At 50.7% G+C, this 16,095-nt stretch overlaps 1 protein-coding gene across 1 annotated transcript in view; it reads right to left on the reverse strand.

Annotated features, from left to right (window-relative positions):
• Positions 1 to 6,633: 6,633 nt before the first annotated feature.
• COL16A1 (collagen, type XVI, alpha 1) overlaps positions 6,634 to 16,095 on the reverse strand; it is a 51,561-nt gene continuing 42,099 nt past the window's right edge. Inside the window, exons 59-71 of the mRNA XM_011974022.1 lie at positions 15,882 to 15,926; positions 15,637 to 15,681; positions 15,286 to 15,339; positions 14,805 to 14,858; positions 13,132 to 13,182; positions 12,708 to 12,797; positions 11,235 to 11,270; positions 10,574 to 10,618; positions 9,446 to 9,634; positions 8,937 to 9,003; positions 8,013 to 8,189; positions 7,729 to 7,806; positions 6,634 to 6,983 (exon numbers count right to left, since the gene is read on the reverse strand). Of these exons, the coding sequence (XP_011829412.1) occupies positions 6,781 to 6,983; positions 7,729 to 7,806; positions 8,013 to 8,189; positions 8,937 to 9,003; positions 9,446 to 9,634; positions 10,574 to 10,618; positions 11,235 to 11,270; positions 12,708 to 12,797; positions 13,132 to 13,182; positions 14,805 to 14,858; positions 15,286 to 15,339; positions 15,637 to 15,681; positions 15,882 to 15,926 (1,134 nt within the window). The 3' untranslated portion in view covers positions 6,634 to 6,780. The remainder of the gene's footprint in view (positions 6,984 to 7,728; positions 7,807 to 8,012; positions 8,190 to 8,936; positions 9,004 to 9,445; positions 9,635 to 10,573; positions 10,619 to 11,234; positions 11,271 to 12,707; positions 12,798 to 13,131; positions 13,183 to 14,804; positions 14,859 to 15,285; positions 15,340 to 15,636; positions 15,682 to 15,881; positions 15,927 to 16,095) is intronic.

The following is a 16,095-nucleotide window of genomic DNA, read 5'->3' on the forward strand; positions in this document are numbered from 1 at the left end:
TGCCACTTAGGACCATTGCACAGCCTACAACGGATGCTGTTCATCCACGCCTACAAAATAAGGCCCAGTCTCTTCATTCTGGCACTCCAGGCCCCTTCAGAATCTGGCCCAACCTCACCTTTCCAATCTTACCGCCCCTTCTGCTACTCTGTATTTCTGTGCTCAGTTCCACCATTCAGCACTTCTGCTTTGGAGGGAGGATCTTTGTTTTATCACTTTCTAACTGTATCACCTTTGGCAAGTTTTTTTTTTTTTTTTTTTTTTCAAATTTCCAACTTTTATTTTAAGATCAGGGGTATATATGCAGGATGTGGTTTGTTACATAGGTAAATGTGTGCCGTGGTGGTTTGTCGCACAGATCATCCCATCACGTAGGTATTAAGCCCAGCATCCATTAGCTATTCTTCCTGATGCTCTCCCTCCTCCCACCTCCCCCTACCCTCCGACAGACTCCCGTGTGTATATGTGCTGTCTTCATTCAGCTCCCACTTATAAGTGATAACATGCAGTGTTTGGTTTTCTGTTTCTGTGTTAGTTTGCTGAGGATAATGGCTTCCAATTCCATCCATGTCCCTGCAAAGGACATGATCTCATTCCTTTTTGTGGCTGCATAGTATTCCTTGGTGTATATTTACCACATTTTATTTAGGCAAGTTATTTAACCTCTCTAAATTTCAGCTTTCTTAGCTGACAGGAACACATGTGTAAATTTGAAAATGAGCTTATTGTACCTGCTCATGCCCTTGACTTAGGTTCAAACCACTCCTTTCACCTGGACCAGCAGCCCTCCCATCTCCTGTCCTGCAAGTCTTAGTTCCAATTCCATTCTCCACCTAACCCTCCCACATTCCCCTTAGCTCCAGAGTTAGCCACTCTCTCTTGCCACTCCCCCTTTGCACTTGGTACTGTCACTGTGCCATATTCCAGCCTACCTTGTATAAGGGTTTTCTTTTGATGTTTTCCCCAAAACCCATTCCTCTCCATCTCAGAAAATCCACCCAGTCTTTCAGGCCAAAAACCTAAGATCATTCCTGTGTGTCCTTTTTTCTCCATACAATCCCCCACCTCCCTCATCTCCGTTAGCTCTAATTCAAACATGTACACATCTGCTCTTTTCTCCCTGTTCGTACTATCACTATAGTCCAAGACACTATCATCCGTGCCTGGATCACTACAATAGCCGATTGACTAATGTTCCTGCTCTCACTCTTCTCCGCACACTTCACTTTCTCCATAGGCAGCCAAAGTGGTTATCTTATTCCTTGACTTCAACTCCCTGGGGACTTCCCATCACTCTTACAACAAAAGCTAAACTCATCCTAATGACATTCATGGCCACACATACCAGCATCTCCAGCCTTATTTCTTGCTGTTGCTGTCCCCCTTGCCTCATTCCAGCCATGCTGGTCTGGTTGTGCCACTCCTGGAATGTACAGAGCTCATTCCTGGATGTTGGCTTTGGCTGATCTCTGACTGCCTGCTCATTCCTGCCTCCAGGTCTTTGGACTAGCTCTTCCCTCTGTCTGGGATATTCTTCCCTTGACTTTTCACCGGTTGGCTTTTCCTTATCGTTCAGGTCTCAGTTAAGATGTCACCTGGGGTGGGGGGCATTTCTTGTCACTGTACCCCACACATTCCCATCATCTATCTTATTTTTTCATAATACGTGTCACTAGTTGAATTGTCCAATTTGTTTACATGTATATTGTAGAACTGTCATTTTCTTATGTATTCCTTTAGCCTCAGCACCTAGAATAGTGCCTAGCATGAATTCAGCGTTAGTAGTTATTATCATCATGTATTGAGTGCTTACTAGGTGCCAGACATTGTGCTAAGTACTATGTGTTGTTTAATTTTCACCACAGTCTTTTGAGATAGATACTATTACCCATTTATAATGAGGAGCTAAGGCTCAGAGAGGTTAAGTGACCTTCCTGTTATCAAAAAGGTAAATGGAACCCAGGCACAGTGACTCACACCTATAATCCCAACACTTTGGGAGCAGAAGGGAGGACCACTTGAGCCTAGGAGTTCAAAACCAGCCTGGACAACATAGTGAGATGCTGTCTCTATAAAAAATAGTTTTAAAAAATTAGCCAGGCATGGTGGCATGTGTCTGGAGTCCCAGCCACTCCAGAGGCCAAGATGGGAGGATTGCTTGAGCCCGGGAGGTCAAGGCTGCAATGAGCTGTGTTTGCATCACTGCACTCCAGCCTGGACATCAGAGAGACTCTGTCTGGGGTTGGGGGGGGGGGAAGATAAATGGAGAAGTAGGACTTGATCCCAGGTCTGCATTTTTTTTTTTTAACTACTCAGTATTTAATAGTAAGTCGTGTCTTCTTTACCTTTCTAACTCCCTAGTTCAAAAAAATATTGGTGGAATTGAACTGCAAAACTTCAGAAGGGAAGAAGGTTGAAGGTCAAGGGGGTGTATTTGCCTGAGAGAGAACAGTGACAAGCTGGCCTGCAAACTGGAGTCATGTGACACACACTCACTTATTCCATAAACATATTATCCCATTGAGTTCCCACCTCTTGCCAGGCTCTGTTCTAGGTGATGAGAATCCAGCTCCTATGAGAATTATTTGCCCCCATTCCCCTATGCCCAGCAAAGGGCTTAGGAGAACTATCTGTGGAAGGTCTGTGCTATTTCATGGATGGGGCATCCACGTCTTCTCTTAGGGAGTCAGGGACCCGCCAAAGCCAACAGCCGGGACTGTGCCCCTGAGAACCCACACAGGCCCAGGTATGTTTGTTTTGGAGGGGGCTGGATAAAAGAGAGATCAGGATCTTCCTAAGACTGAAAAACAATCAACTCGCTTCCAAAACCTCAACTACCTGAGGCAGACAGAGGTGGGTGGAGAAGTTCCTGTTATTGTTTCACTTGTAGCCCAAGGGGAAAGCATGGATTCCAGCCTTTTTTTAGAGCACAGAGCACTTTCCTGAGTTGGTGGAAGCCCTGCGGTTGACCCATTAGAGGTGAGGCAGAGCTTGGTAATGAAAGGCCCATCCACTGGAAAATATTGCCTCCCCTAGAGACACAGCCTCCCAAGAGCCACTTGGCTCTGCACCAAGCTTCTGTATGGCTTACTGAGAAGGAATACCAACACCCACCTAATTATTATGGAATTAATTCTCTTTGATTCCAACTAGATCCAGTTCTGAAATTTAAATTCCAGTTGGATGCTGTGGATCAGAGGATGATTTGCAACTTTCCACAGAAGCAACCGAGGAATGAGAACAGCAGACGTGGCAATTTGGCCACACTTCCCTTCCATTATGGGATCATAAGGAGAGTACATTGACATTGTCTATTCCCATAAACTATTCAGGACAGCCACAAAAAAGATCTAGTCCTTTGGGATCTCCAGCACCAAAAAAAAAAAAAAAAAAAAAAAAAAAAAAAAATCCAATGCTGGGCATGGTGGCTCACATCTATCTATAATCCCAGCACTTTGGGAGGCTGAGGCAGGCGGATCACCTGAGGTCAGGAGTTCAAGACCAGCCTAGCCAACATGGTGAAACTCTGTCTCTACTAATACAAAAACTAGCTGGGCATGGTGGCTTACGCCTGTAGCCCCAGCTACTCCGGAGGCTGAGGCAGGAGAATCACTTGAACCCAGGAGGCGGAGGTTGAGTGAGCTGAGATCGCACCACTGCACTCCAGCCTGAGTGGCAGAGTGAGACTCCGTCCCCCCACCTCCAAAAAAAGAAAAATCTATTCTTGTAAAGGGGTTAACAGACCCCAAATGAAGAAAGAGTCTAATTAGATTCTGTTGAATTTGAGTGACAGAGGAAAATATTATGACAAAAAGGAAGATTTAAATTCCAGAAGCATCAAAGTTTAGATATTTCTCTGCAGAATAAATACACAGCAGCCTTTTCTCCATCTTATTGAGCAGAGGGTTTCTAACTAAGGACCCTCCAGTCCTATCCTTCACACTGCAATCGGCGAACTCCCCACTCGGCAAACCTGACTTGACACACCTTTGTGAGAAACTCACCAGTGGCTTCACACTGTGTCTCCCCTGCTCATGCTCCAAAATCCAACCACACTATTCTGTCTCCCATCACTCAGCCTGCTGCACCCAGTCATTTCTGGGCCTTGGCATGTGCTGTTCCCTCTGCCTGAATCCATCTCTTTGTCTAGACACGTTTAGGTTCCCCAGCTGTGCACTCCCCTGGTACCTGGCACTGCCCTGTCATCCCACTTTATTGTAAGTGCTTGTTTAACTGTCTGCTCTCCCTGTGGACACTGTGGGGGCAGGGACCATATCTGTGTAGTTTGTCTTGGGATCCCCAGAGCCTTAGTACAGTCCCTGGGACAAAGTGGGAAAAGGAATGGACTCATCAAGTTAGACTTTTCCAATCTGAATGATCTGTGTGCTGCCTCGAAAGTCTGGAGTAGATTAAGAAGTGAAGACAGAAGGATAATGGGGTTGGAATGTGCAAAAGCTGCCTAAGAGGAATGGACGACACATGTCCCTCCTTGCTTTCTCTTCAGCTTACCCAGCTCCCGAACTGATGAGCAAGATCCATGGATTTTTTGCTGACCACAGTAACAGAAGAGACTATAAAATTCAGCTTTCCATCTGGTTCTTCATGGTCCAAGAAAATACAGCAATTTCAAACTCCAGGGAGACATGCATTCAAATCATGAAAGCTTAAACCTAGCCTGTCGTAGAATCCCTTAAGAGTAGCATGAATTTGACTCAGGAAGAAAAGTGAAGAAGGCATCATTTACTCTATAAGGATCGATTCCCTGGTGACCCTTAAAGGGGATGAGTTTGATATTTCCTCATAGCAGTTTTTCCCCTCTGGTCTTCAAAGCCAACCTGCTCAATTCCACAGCTGGTCCTTGCTTCTCTTTCTTTCTGCCGGCGCCAACATGCTCCTCATCATAAGGCCTATCATCAGCTAGTACTCGGCAGACTAGGCTGAAAGAGGAAGCTGGCCTTCCAATGGGAGTGCTTTAACATCTGTCCTCTTCCACTGTCCAAAACCTGGCCGCTACTTCAATGCAAAAATGATGCCTTTGCTTTTTAATGTTTTATGTTAGAACCAGGGTTAACTGAGAATAGCTGGGGAGAAATGAAAAAAGAATCAGCACCTCCTTTATCTAAAAACATCACATGAGACACTCGGGCGTGCTCAGGAGTCTGATTTCATTCTCCTGGCCACCAGCACACCTTTGCTCCTGGCAGGAAAAAAAAAAAAAAAAACAGGGCAGAGGTTCTGAAAAGCCATCAATAGGCTGGTCTCCTGTTATTTGGGACCCAACTAGAGAAGAGAATTTTCAGAAATGTGCTAGAAATACCAGCTCTGCAGAGATTTGACAGCCGGTTTGAAGGCTTCAGGCAGTTTGGATAAGCATCTAGACTTTGGGTACATTTCTGAGCCTGCTCTATGAGTCCTTTGAAGTGTATCCAACTTGAATAAACCTTCCAGATAACTGGGGCCAGTGCAAAAGCTTTCTTTGGAAATCCCCCTGGAAGTGCCTTGTTGCTTTCTCGCAGGGCATCCAGCCCATCAGGACAAGCGATCTAAAAAGTAGAGAAGGAAGACGCTCAAGAGAGAATGTTTCTATAATGTTCAGTTCACTGTCTTTTTTCCCCTTCCTAGCCTTTTTTACATAGGGAGAAGGAGACAACAGATAGATCACCAAACTCCCAGTGGACTTTGAGGAGCGTGAGCTTAGATCTGCTCGTGGCTTGCCCATGACCCCTTTGTACTGATACAACCTGGCTGTTTCTAAAGATCTAGGCTAAAATGTACAGGAAAAGTACCACATATGTTAGAATAATGAAGAATAACAGGAGATGTTATTTGCCCTCCAGAAAGTCATTGCTGGAAGCACTTATAGAGAGCTGGTGACGGGGCCATGCGTTGGTACAGGCAGAAGGTTCCATCTCATTTCCCAGAGAAGCATTCCCTGGCCACCTAGGACAGAGCTGGAGCCTGTCTTCTCTCCTGTTTGCACAGGTTTTCTAATCACAGAATTACTGGAGCATCAAGAAGTGCCTGCATGCTTGGAAGGGCTTCCAGGCGGATGAACACACCTCAGCACCGGGTAGCATTTTCCCAGGGTGCAACCCGGACCGGCTCTGGGTCACACTGACAAGGTGAAGTGGACGGGCAAAGAGTGGGTGGGGTACTGAACACTGATTTCTTTAGGGAATCAAATAGGGAGGGACCTTTAAAGCCGGAAGTGGGGCCTTCCAGCATGCTTTGGTTCACTTGAGAGGAGGGGCTGAATGATGCTCCTTGTCTAACTTAAGAGACGTAGGCATGAAGGACAGGGCACAAGATCCCGAGGAGCAAAGGATCATCAGCTGCCCCTATCCAGCAATATCCCACAGCGCCACTGGCTGACCACAGGCAAAGAGAGAAATACCCTTTATTTTTTACTTTTTATTTTCCTAAGACTGAGTCTCATTATATTGCCTAGACTGGTCTCAAACTCCTGGGCTCAGGCGATCCTCCCATCTCAGCCCCTTGAATAGCTGGGATTACAGGTGTGTGCCCCTGTACCCAAAATGCTCTTTTTTGATCCTGGGGCTAAATGAGAAAAGGAAGGCAACAGGGAGCTCTGGCTGCAGCACCAGAGGAACCCACTGGAAGGGAAAGGGCAGATAGTTTTGTTTCTTTATTATTTAAAAAATATTAACAGCAATTAAAAATAACACCAACAACAAAAACATTCACAACCTGTCACAGAGTCCTATAAGCTTTGGCCGTTTATTCCCAACGGAGTCCTTCATCCAAAGGCAGGTGGTGATTTCAGCCAAAAGGCCCCTTCATGGTTTTCATGGGTGGGTACTGCTGCTCCATCGGCATGGCCCCAAAGCAGTCAGAGGGGCTACAGTGGCCAGCCTTGCCTGGCTGGCCCATGGGACCCGGGGGCCCAGGGATGCCAGGGATGCCTTGCTGGCCCATTGGTCCTGTTGCACCCATCTTGCCATAGCCTGGAGGACCTTGAGGACCTAGGGAGGGAAGGGCCACAGAGGGAAAATCAGAAGACCCAGATCATAAGGGGAAAAAAAGCCATAATGGCATCAAATAATAACTTACATTAGATGACTGTTTCTCAAGTTACCACATGTTTTCATGAAGACCTAGTCTGATCCTCACATTGATTCAACAATAACAATACTGCTGGCAAGTTTTATTTAGAACTTCCATGTGCCAGGCACAGGGCTGAGTGCTTTTGATGCATTATTCATTGAATCTGCACAATTTCCTGAGAAAGAAGCTATTTTCTAATTTTGTAGATGAGGATACAGGCTCAGAGAGGTTGCACCTCTGCTAAGTTGTGATGCTGGGTCTCAGAGCCAGGTCATCAGGCTTTGGCCATTTTCCTTCAGGCTATACAGCTAAGCATGCATCTTAGAGGGCACTTCCAGAGGGTTTCAATGGCCTCTTCAAGGTGTACAGCCAGTGAGGTGCTGAGTAGAACTTGAACTCGAGTTCCTCGGCCCCAACTCCATGAAGGTCTCTCCTACTGCGTCACGCTAGCCCAGTTTAAGACTTAAGAACAGGCACTGAGTCTTCCGCCCCCACCTCCCCACAGGCCCTGGCAGAGTGTCTTGCACACAGTGGCATTACTATAAATGTGGTTGACTGGCCTGTCGTTGTTTGGAGTTTGACACAGCTGTGTCATAGAAGAAACAGAAAGAAAAGGGGTCTCTGCTGCTCTGGATTCATGGTCTCAAATGGTGGTTTTCCTACCTGGGGGGCCGGGAAGACCGTTTTCTCCTGCAATGCCAACACCAATGTCCCCCTTTTCACCTTTGGTACCAGGCAGTCCTGGAACAAAAGAAATAAAACAAGTCCTATCCCTGAGCAGAAAAATGACGCAGCCGGTCAGATTACTTGAAAAACACACACACACACACACACACACACACACACACACACACACACATATCCCATATTCAACAACAGACCTCATGGAATACTTAGGTCTGCCCCAAAGGACTACATGTGTCCCTTGGAAACTAGGGCAGAGCTACCTCTCATTCCTGGCAAGCCCTGCCGTCCTTCTCTGCCAATCTGACCAGGGAGCCCAGGTGACCCTGGAGCGCCTGGCCTGCCGGGAGCACCATCCTTCCCTGGGGGCCCTGGTCGTCCTGGAGCCGCTGCCATCTCCATGGGGAACTGCATCCTGGAGGTGTAGTAAGCCATTCTCTCTGTAAAAAAAAGGACAAGGACAGGGACAGGTCAGAGGGTCCCCCGGGGACTCAGAATGACTGCAGATGCCGCATATAGGTCACCAGCATGGAGTCCACAGCAGCCTTCCTTCACAGGGATGTCAGGGCAAGGAGTATGGCGGTCAGTCTCCCAAGGGGGGTCCCATGTCCTGGCCTCCACATCGCTCCCCATGGAGATCCTTCCAAAGCACAGATCTGACTATGGCATCTCTGCTCCAACAGCCCTCATTAGTTCACCGCCGGCTTCACAATAAAGCCTGGATCCCTTGCTTGGCATTCAAGGTCTGCTTCCCAAGCAAGACGTTCAGCCCCTTCAGGACAGGGCCTGTGTTTCCCCCAGTCCCTGGCACATAAATGTTGGATGAACAAATGAACAGAAAAAACACTTCAAATAAACCACCCCAGCCATCTTCCAGTGCCACTCGCCCCTGTATTTAGAGCTCACTTCAGGCAGACTCGTTTGATACCAATTTTCTTGTCTGTCTCCTTTGCTCAAGTGGGGGCTTGGGGAACGCGGGAGGGAATCATTTTATCTCTGAACAGAGCAGGTGACAAGGAAGGTCTGAAGGATAATTGAACATCTGCCTGTCAACCCCAGGCCTGTGAGTGTGTGGAGGGTGAGAGCAGGAGGACATTGAGCTTTAAGGAAAAGGAGGCCAAAGCAGGGCAGAGAAGTCTCAGGAAGGGCAGGCAGCACCCACTGCCACCCAGCTGGCTGCCAGTTACCATCAAACATTTTAATGATCTCTTGTCTGATGAACCTCTTGATTTCATCATAATTCACCATGTCTCCCTGAAGAAAGAGAAGAAAACCTGCCTCAATTATACTTCCAAGCCTGGCACTTTCCCCTATGGAAATAAAGGATGGGGAGGAAGGCAAAGGTCCCAGGAGCCTCCCACAGATTCTTTTTTTTTTTTTTTTTGAGACAGAGTCTCACTTTGTCACCCAGACTGGAGTGCAGTGGCGCAATCTCGGCTCACAGCAGCCTCCATGAGTCCTTAATCCAAAGTCCTAACCACCCAGAAATGGTACAAAACATTTTGTGCTTAAGTGCATTTTTCTGGGGTGAGGGTCCTGTCTTCCCCACCTTTCCGCACACAGTTAAGAGCCGCCCTCTGTGGGAGCCATGCTCTTTCCCACAGAATGTCAGCAGGAGCTTGGAAGATGATCTGTGCTCCACCCCACATGCCTGCTCTATGGGACAGTGCCCACAGCCGCCAGCCTTCCCCCTTACCATGGAGCCAGGCACACCAGGCAAGCCAGGGCTCCCTGAAGGCCCTGGAGCTCCAGGGTGGCCTCTCTCTCCTGCAGGGCCTGGTGGCCCAACAGGCCCCATGGAACCACTCTTGCCAGGCCCACCAGGCATGCCGGCTCTCCCCTTCTCTCCTGCCTGGCCCTTCGGTCCTGCGGCTCCCGGATCACCCTACAAAGATAGATGCTTAGTGCTGTCAAATTTACATCATGATGTCTCACCAATCTGCCCTTTTCTCTCCATCCTCCCACCAGGCCCCCAGTGTCTCCCTCTAGACTGTGGCCACAGCATCCTGACAGGTCACTCCGCCTCACTGCCCCAGAGTGGTCCTTCTAGAAGAGTTCTCCTGGCATTACTCCCTTTACTCCCTGCTTAGAAATTCCGATGGCTCCCAAATGTCCTCAGGATAAAGCACTCATTCGTTGGCTGGGCATGCAAGGCCATTCATGATGTGGTCCTGATCTTTCCTTCCTCAGCCTCCTCTCCCCACCCTCCACCTCCCGCCAGACCTCACTGGTGATAATTCTCTGCTTCTGCCGTGTTGTTGTGGTCCTCCTGGCCTGAAATCCCTTTCTCCTCATCTCTCTCTACCCAGTGCACCCCTCCAGAGCTGAAGCTCCCGTTCCCGTTCTCTCCATAGCCTCTCCGACTCCCCAGGCTGGGTTAGGTGCTCCTCCCTCTCATCCCACAGCACTATGTCTCATCATCTTCTGGAAAACTTGTCAATCCCTAGTGTAAGTGTGACTGATCTATTGTGAGCACCTATTGTTCAGGGACCTCTGTTTACCTGAGGCCAGGACAAGAGCCTGGAATGTGAGCAGGAGCAAGGGGGTACTCGGGAAATGGAAGCAATGAATGAATGAATCAGTCAATCAGTGTGTAAATGAATTGGAGATTTCCTTCCTCACAACCAATAAAAACCTACCCGGGGGGCCGGGTAATGACCCCATAGGAGAAATTTTCAGACACTATGCTGCTCCAAGTTCTGCAATTTTTTACCTTGCCCAGTGGCCTTCCTGTGTCTCCTCTCTGTGGCTAAAGTCATAACTTGGAGCTGGGCTACATCCACTCATGAGCTTCTCCTCTCAAACCCAGCCAGTGCCCACTCACCTTGGGACCAGGAGGTCCATAGAGTCCCTGCTTTCCAGGGGGTCCCTAGAGGAAAGCAAAAGTCAGAGCTGAAGTCCGGGCAGCATCTCTGAGGCTCCCTGGGGAGGGAGGAGCGGTGAAGAGGCCCTTTCCACAGCCCGAGGCCCCCAAGTGTGTCCAACGAGGCTCTGTGTGAGCAAGGACTGCAGCCTGCCTGCCCGCAGAGGGGCTGACAGCTGGAAGGGAGAGTAATGTCTTCTGGAGCATGGCCTTGTTGAAGCGTGTTGGTTGGGCCCCCATCACAGATGAAGAGAGTCGAGAAGAAGTCAGAATGAGAGGGCCAGTCTGTGGCATACTGGGGGGCCTGGAAAGACCTGGTGCCCAGGAGATGTTTGTTTGGAATTTATTATTATCATTATTATTGTTGTTGTTGTTGTTGTTGTTTTCTTTTTGACCAGGTACAGAGTTTTAAAAAATGGTAAAACAAATCTCACTCCCATCCTTGGCCTCAAGTCTCTAATTCCTCTCCCCAGGACAACAAGGGTTAACAATTTCCTGTATATCTGTCCAGAGATAGTCCGTACATAGAGGGAATGTTTACTGAATAAATGAAGAGGAGTCAGGGCAAGGTGAGGAGGGAGAAGCATCCCCAAGGAAACAGAGAAGACCAGTACAACCGTACCTCTTTGCCAGCTGCACCATCCGTACCAGGTTCACCCTGGGGAGTAGAGAGCAATGGAGACGTGATGAGCTCCATCCCAGTTTGGTGTCAGATGCCTCGCCGTGTACACAGGGCATGCCCAGCCCCTTGTTCCACCCAGAGGCCACGATCCTCCAGCCCTCACCCTCTGACACTCTGGGCCATGGAAACTCAGACCTCCACCCCCTACTCCAGCCTGATCCCAGAGCCCCAACAGCTCCCAGCCCCCATCTACAAGAGCTTTACAAGGGAAGAACAGACCGTGCCTGCCTTGCTGTGTGCTTGGATCCTGGCACCTTACACACTCCCTGGCTCTGAGTCTATGTTAAACGTTTGCTGAATGAACACATGAGCAGCCTGAGCCGGCCCCCTCCCCGAGACCAGCAAGGCTGCCTCCTTTGGCCAGCCCCCTTCTGATGGCTGCTGGGGAAGAGGACTCTGATTGCTAGGTAAGTGGGAGATTCATCCAGGGGCCATGGAGGCTCCTGAGCCTGCAAAAAGGGAGGCAGGGTCCTTGGCACGAATCAGGGCGAATAGGTGTGGTGAGACTGGGCCCTCCTGGCAGATGGGCTAACTAGAGTCAGACACCCCAGCCCAGGCCACCAGCCCCACGGTCACTGCTGCTGCCCCCCAGAAAAAGTCTGCGTTGATGGAACACATCCTGATGGGTCCCAGGAGACCTGGGTCCCTGCCTCTGCTCTCCCAGGAGACTTTTCATCCCTGACCCTGGCAATCAGTTGCACCTGATGGGGTTCACCTGTCTGGAACTTTTAAGAGAGGTAGATTTTCAGAGTGGCTAAGGACCAAGTTCTGGAGTCAGGCAGGCTGGGGTCAAGTCAGAGCTCTTCCACTCACTAGCTATGTGACTCCGAGCAACCTGCCTCTAAGGAAACCTTGCAGAGCCCCCGTTTCCTCATCTGTAAAACGGGGACAATCAGATCCACTAAATGGGGCTGCAGCACAGATTAAGACAAAATGCACAGCAAGCACTTAGTCCACCATTCGGCACACATCGATGACCGATATATCAGCGCTCTTAGTGTTAAACGTGAGCTGAGACCAAGTCCTGGTTTCCGAGGACCTCAGGAAGTTACAGTAACAGCACTGCATTTCTGCTTCCTGACATTTAGCAAGATTTTCTGTGGTTACCGACAAGCTCCCCCGGGGAAGAGGCAGGGGCAGAACAGGGACACATAGCCGAGGGGTCTGCAGAAGGTTGATGCTGTGGCACCGTCACAGGCAGTGACCTCGTGTGCAGCCTGGCACAGCACTGCTTTGCAGGGCCTGTTCTTCCAAACTCAGCATGATCCTCAGGCCTGAGCACCACACTGCCATCCTGCCATGCTGACAGCCTCTCTTTCCTTGGAGACCCCAGATATATTGTGCTGTGCTCAATGGGCCTTAAGCCAACTGACTCTTTCCCCCTGGGCTATGCTGTGGGATGTGGGATCTTACCGGGGGGCCAGGGTGTCCAGGGGGGCCGGGCTGGCCTGGGAGGCCTGCAAGGCCCCTTTCTCCGGTGGCTCCTCGGTCTCCTTTTAGACCCTAGAGAATAGGAAGGGGGACAGTGAGAGGGGAGGGAAGAAGGCAAAATGGACCCCCATGTAGACAGAGACAGACACCCCATCCTGTGCCAGGGACTACAGGGAGAGGTGGCACTGCCTGAACTTGCAACAGGACTCTGAGATGACCTCCAGCCCTCTCCAAAGCCTTCTACCACATCCTGGAAGGCGAGATCTTTGGAGGCCGGAGGGGCTGACGCCAGGGAAGTAGGGGATGAGACAAAGTGTTCTGCATCCCCACACTTGCTCTGAATGGCACCACAGCCAAGCAGGGCAAAACTCCTGGGAGGGAGGAAGGAGCGGAGTGTGCTACTCACCACTGCAGAGATCCCAGCGGGTCCTGGCTGGCCTGGAGGCCCTGGTGGCCCCTAAAGAGAGATGAGTCAGTGGGATAGAAACAGGTTCTAACAGTAAGACCCCTGGGAGGCACAGGGCCTGACAGCAGGAGCCAGCTCTAAACTGCAGCGCCTCCATTTCCTCTGGAAACCTTCCTTCGCTCTGGTCTTGCACTTGAGCTTCTGACAAGATTTGCGCCCAGAGCTGAGGCCTGGGGTTCCTGGGCACACAGGACCCTCCCTCCAACGCAGGCTGAGTGGAGCATCTGGGGCTGTGCTGAGGGAGATGATCTGAAAGCCATGGCCAGAGGCTAAGCGCAGAGGAGAAAGGCCTGGGGGAGTTACTCCCTGGCCTAGTTGGCTACTGAGACCCCTGCTTCCCTAAAGGCAGCCCACTTCCTGCTGGTCTATGGAGAAGGGAAGACTAGGAGCTGGGGGTCTGTGTAGCAGTGGGGGAGGGGCAGGGGCTTGGCACTGACCCCGCCATCCACAGTGACAAGGAGCCAACACTCGCTGGCCAACACTGGGGTGCACAGGACTCCAATACCCAGACAGACCCGGCTGCTGCACTAGGGCGGCGTCTAAAATGCCCTCCTCTAGCTCTGATGCCTACATCCATGCCTCTGCAGTGCAAAAGGTCACCTCTCTGGTCAGAGTGACAACTTCTCTGAACCCCCCGGGCACTTAGGTCTCTCTCAGAGCGCTTCCCTTCACACGCCCAGGTGGCACGTTCCAGAGGCCATAGCCTGTGTTCTATTCATCTCCAGTCTCCTGGGGTGGAAGTGTCCAGCATGGAGACTGCCACACTGCAAGACGACAGGGCCAGACGGACAGAAGTGAGAGGCAGAACCCTGCACCCCCTTGGCCCCAGCCCCACTGAGTCTCCAACGGGGCCACGCTTCTGAGCGCGCCTCCCCCTGTCATCTGCAATGTGAGGGGGAACCAGGCTCAATATGGCGTTCCCAATCCAGGGCCTCTGGACCCCTTGAGATGCATAAAAATAGTGATGGGGGCCTGAGAGTTCTTTTTTTTTTTTGGTCGTGAACTATTTTTAACATTTCCAAGAGCCTCCTGGAAATTATTATGCAGCCAGCCACAACAGGGCTGCAACAAAATGCCAGTATCTTCGCATTTCTCTGGAGTCCCATCAGCTCAGTGCCGTCACACTGATCAAAGGCACTGCCTGGCAGTCGTCTATGTAAGTGATGAGTAAAGTAGACAGGAAATTCATTATTGCTTGATAAATGTCCTCTCCAAGTCACCTCATCTTGGGAAACACACCACCTATTTACCCAGTTGCCCAAGCCAAATGCAGAAGTCACCCCTGGTTCCTCTCTTTCTGTCACTCTGTCTCCCCAGCCCCAATCCAGCTCATCAGCAAATCCCCCGAGCCTGGCATGGCGCAGGGGCTCCACGATTATTTGTTGACTGAATGACCTTCATCTGATAAGTGAACTTGAATGTGCCCAGAAAATAAGAAAATAACAAAAAGCCTGGAAACCACAGAAAGAGTGGCCCCAGTGCCCCGTCTAGTTCCCATGGCTGGGGCAGCCCCTATGGCAAGTTCTCTCAGGTCATGACAACCTACGTGCCACCACCCACCCCGCCAAAATGCTAATTCTTATGGAGACAGAGACAAAAGTGGTTCAACTCACAACGTGGCCGGGGGGACCAGGTCTTCCCTGGGGTCCCATGGCACCAGGTTCACCCTGCAGGAGCCAGAAAAAGGAAAAAATGACACTGAAACTGACTGGCTTGCACCATGTGGCTGTCGGGTGGGAGGGGGCTGGGCAGAATAGGTGGTAACGCCAATGGCCAAAGGAGCCGGGCCAATTCCCAGCCTCCAGACCCAAGTCTCCCAGAGAGTTAGGTAGAGAAGGCGGACCCTCAGCCTGAGCAGGCCAGGCCCTGCCTTTTTAGGTTGGCGACCCAGCAACCTCCAGGGAGCAGAACCAGTTACAATCCTTAAGAGGAGAGAGAAAGTTCAAGACGTGCAGTGTTGGGTGACACCCCTCCCAGAAGGCTGAGGACGGAAAGCAGCCAATTTGCCAGTGAGCAGGAAGAAGCAGCTACATCCCAGACTCCTCAGAGTCCAAAGGCAAACTGAAGGCAGCCGTGTGGATCCCTGGTCCTCACCTCTGCGCCAGGCCGGCCAGTGCTGCCAGGGGGACCTGGTTTGCCACAGTCACCCTAGAAGAGAGAGGAACAGCTGGAGCTCACCAGACCTTCACTTGACATCCCTACCCCAAGTCAACCTCACATCAGAGGGACCCTGCCACCTGCCCCAGCTTTGGCCAGAGGCCCTCTGATGCCCTCCAGCTGGTAGACAGAGAAACCCTGACCCAGTCTGCTGCCAGGCACCAGTGGCCCCAGGAGGCTCTGATACTGGGATGGCCTCTCTGCCCAGGATAGGCTGCCATGTCCGCCTGGGGGCAGGCCTTCAGGAAAGCAGACACAACCTGCTTGGCAGAGGTCACCAGCCCTTACCTTAGGTCCTGGGAGGCCAGGATGTCCTGTTTTCCCCTTGAAGCCCTGAAAGAAAAGGCAGGGAGTTCTCCTGTCCCTCATGTCAGCTGGGGCCTCTTCCCACTCCTCCTTCCTCAGTTCAAACCATTCAAACCAATCCAAAGTCATAACACGGTCCATGGAAGATCTGGATTTGAGCTGTTGCCGCCACCCAGACAGAAGCTGCAACTTCGCAGCTTCCAGCTCCTTCCTCCACCTCAACTTACCGGTGGTCCCATGAGTCCAGGGGGGCCAGCAGGACCAGGGTCCCCCTAGGAAAAGAGACGAGGAGGATTGAGACAAGAGTTTTGCTCAGCTTGTATCCAACTCATACCACTGTCCTCCCCTCTCTCAAGCCCTCCTCAGCTATCCCAGGATGGAGGGAAGAATCCAAACCTGGCTCTCTCAAGCCCTCCTCAGCTATCCCAGGATGGAGGGAAG

Source organism: Mandrillus leucophaeus, unplaced genomic scaffold (assembly GCF_000951045.1).
Source record: "Mandrillus leucophaeus isolate KB7577 unplaced genomic scaffold, Mleu.le_1.0 Scaffold141, whole genome shotgun sequence".
NCBI lineage: Eukaryota > Metazoa > Chordata > Mammalia > Primates > Cercopithecidae > Mandrillus > Mandrillus leucophaeus.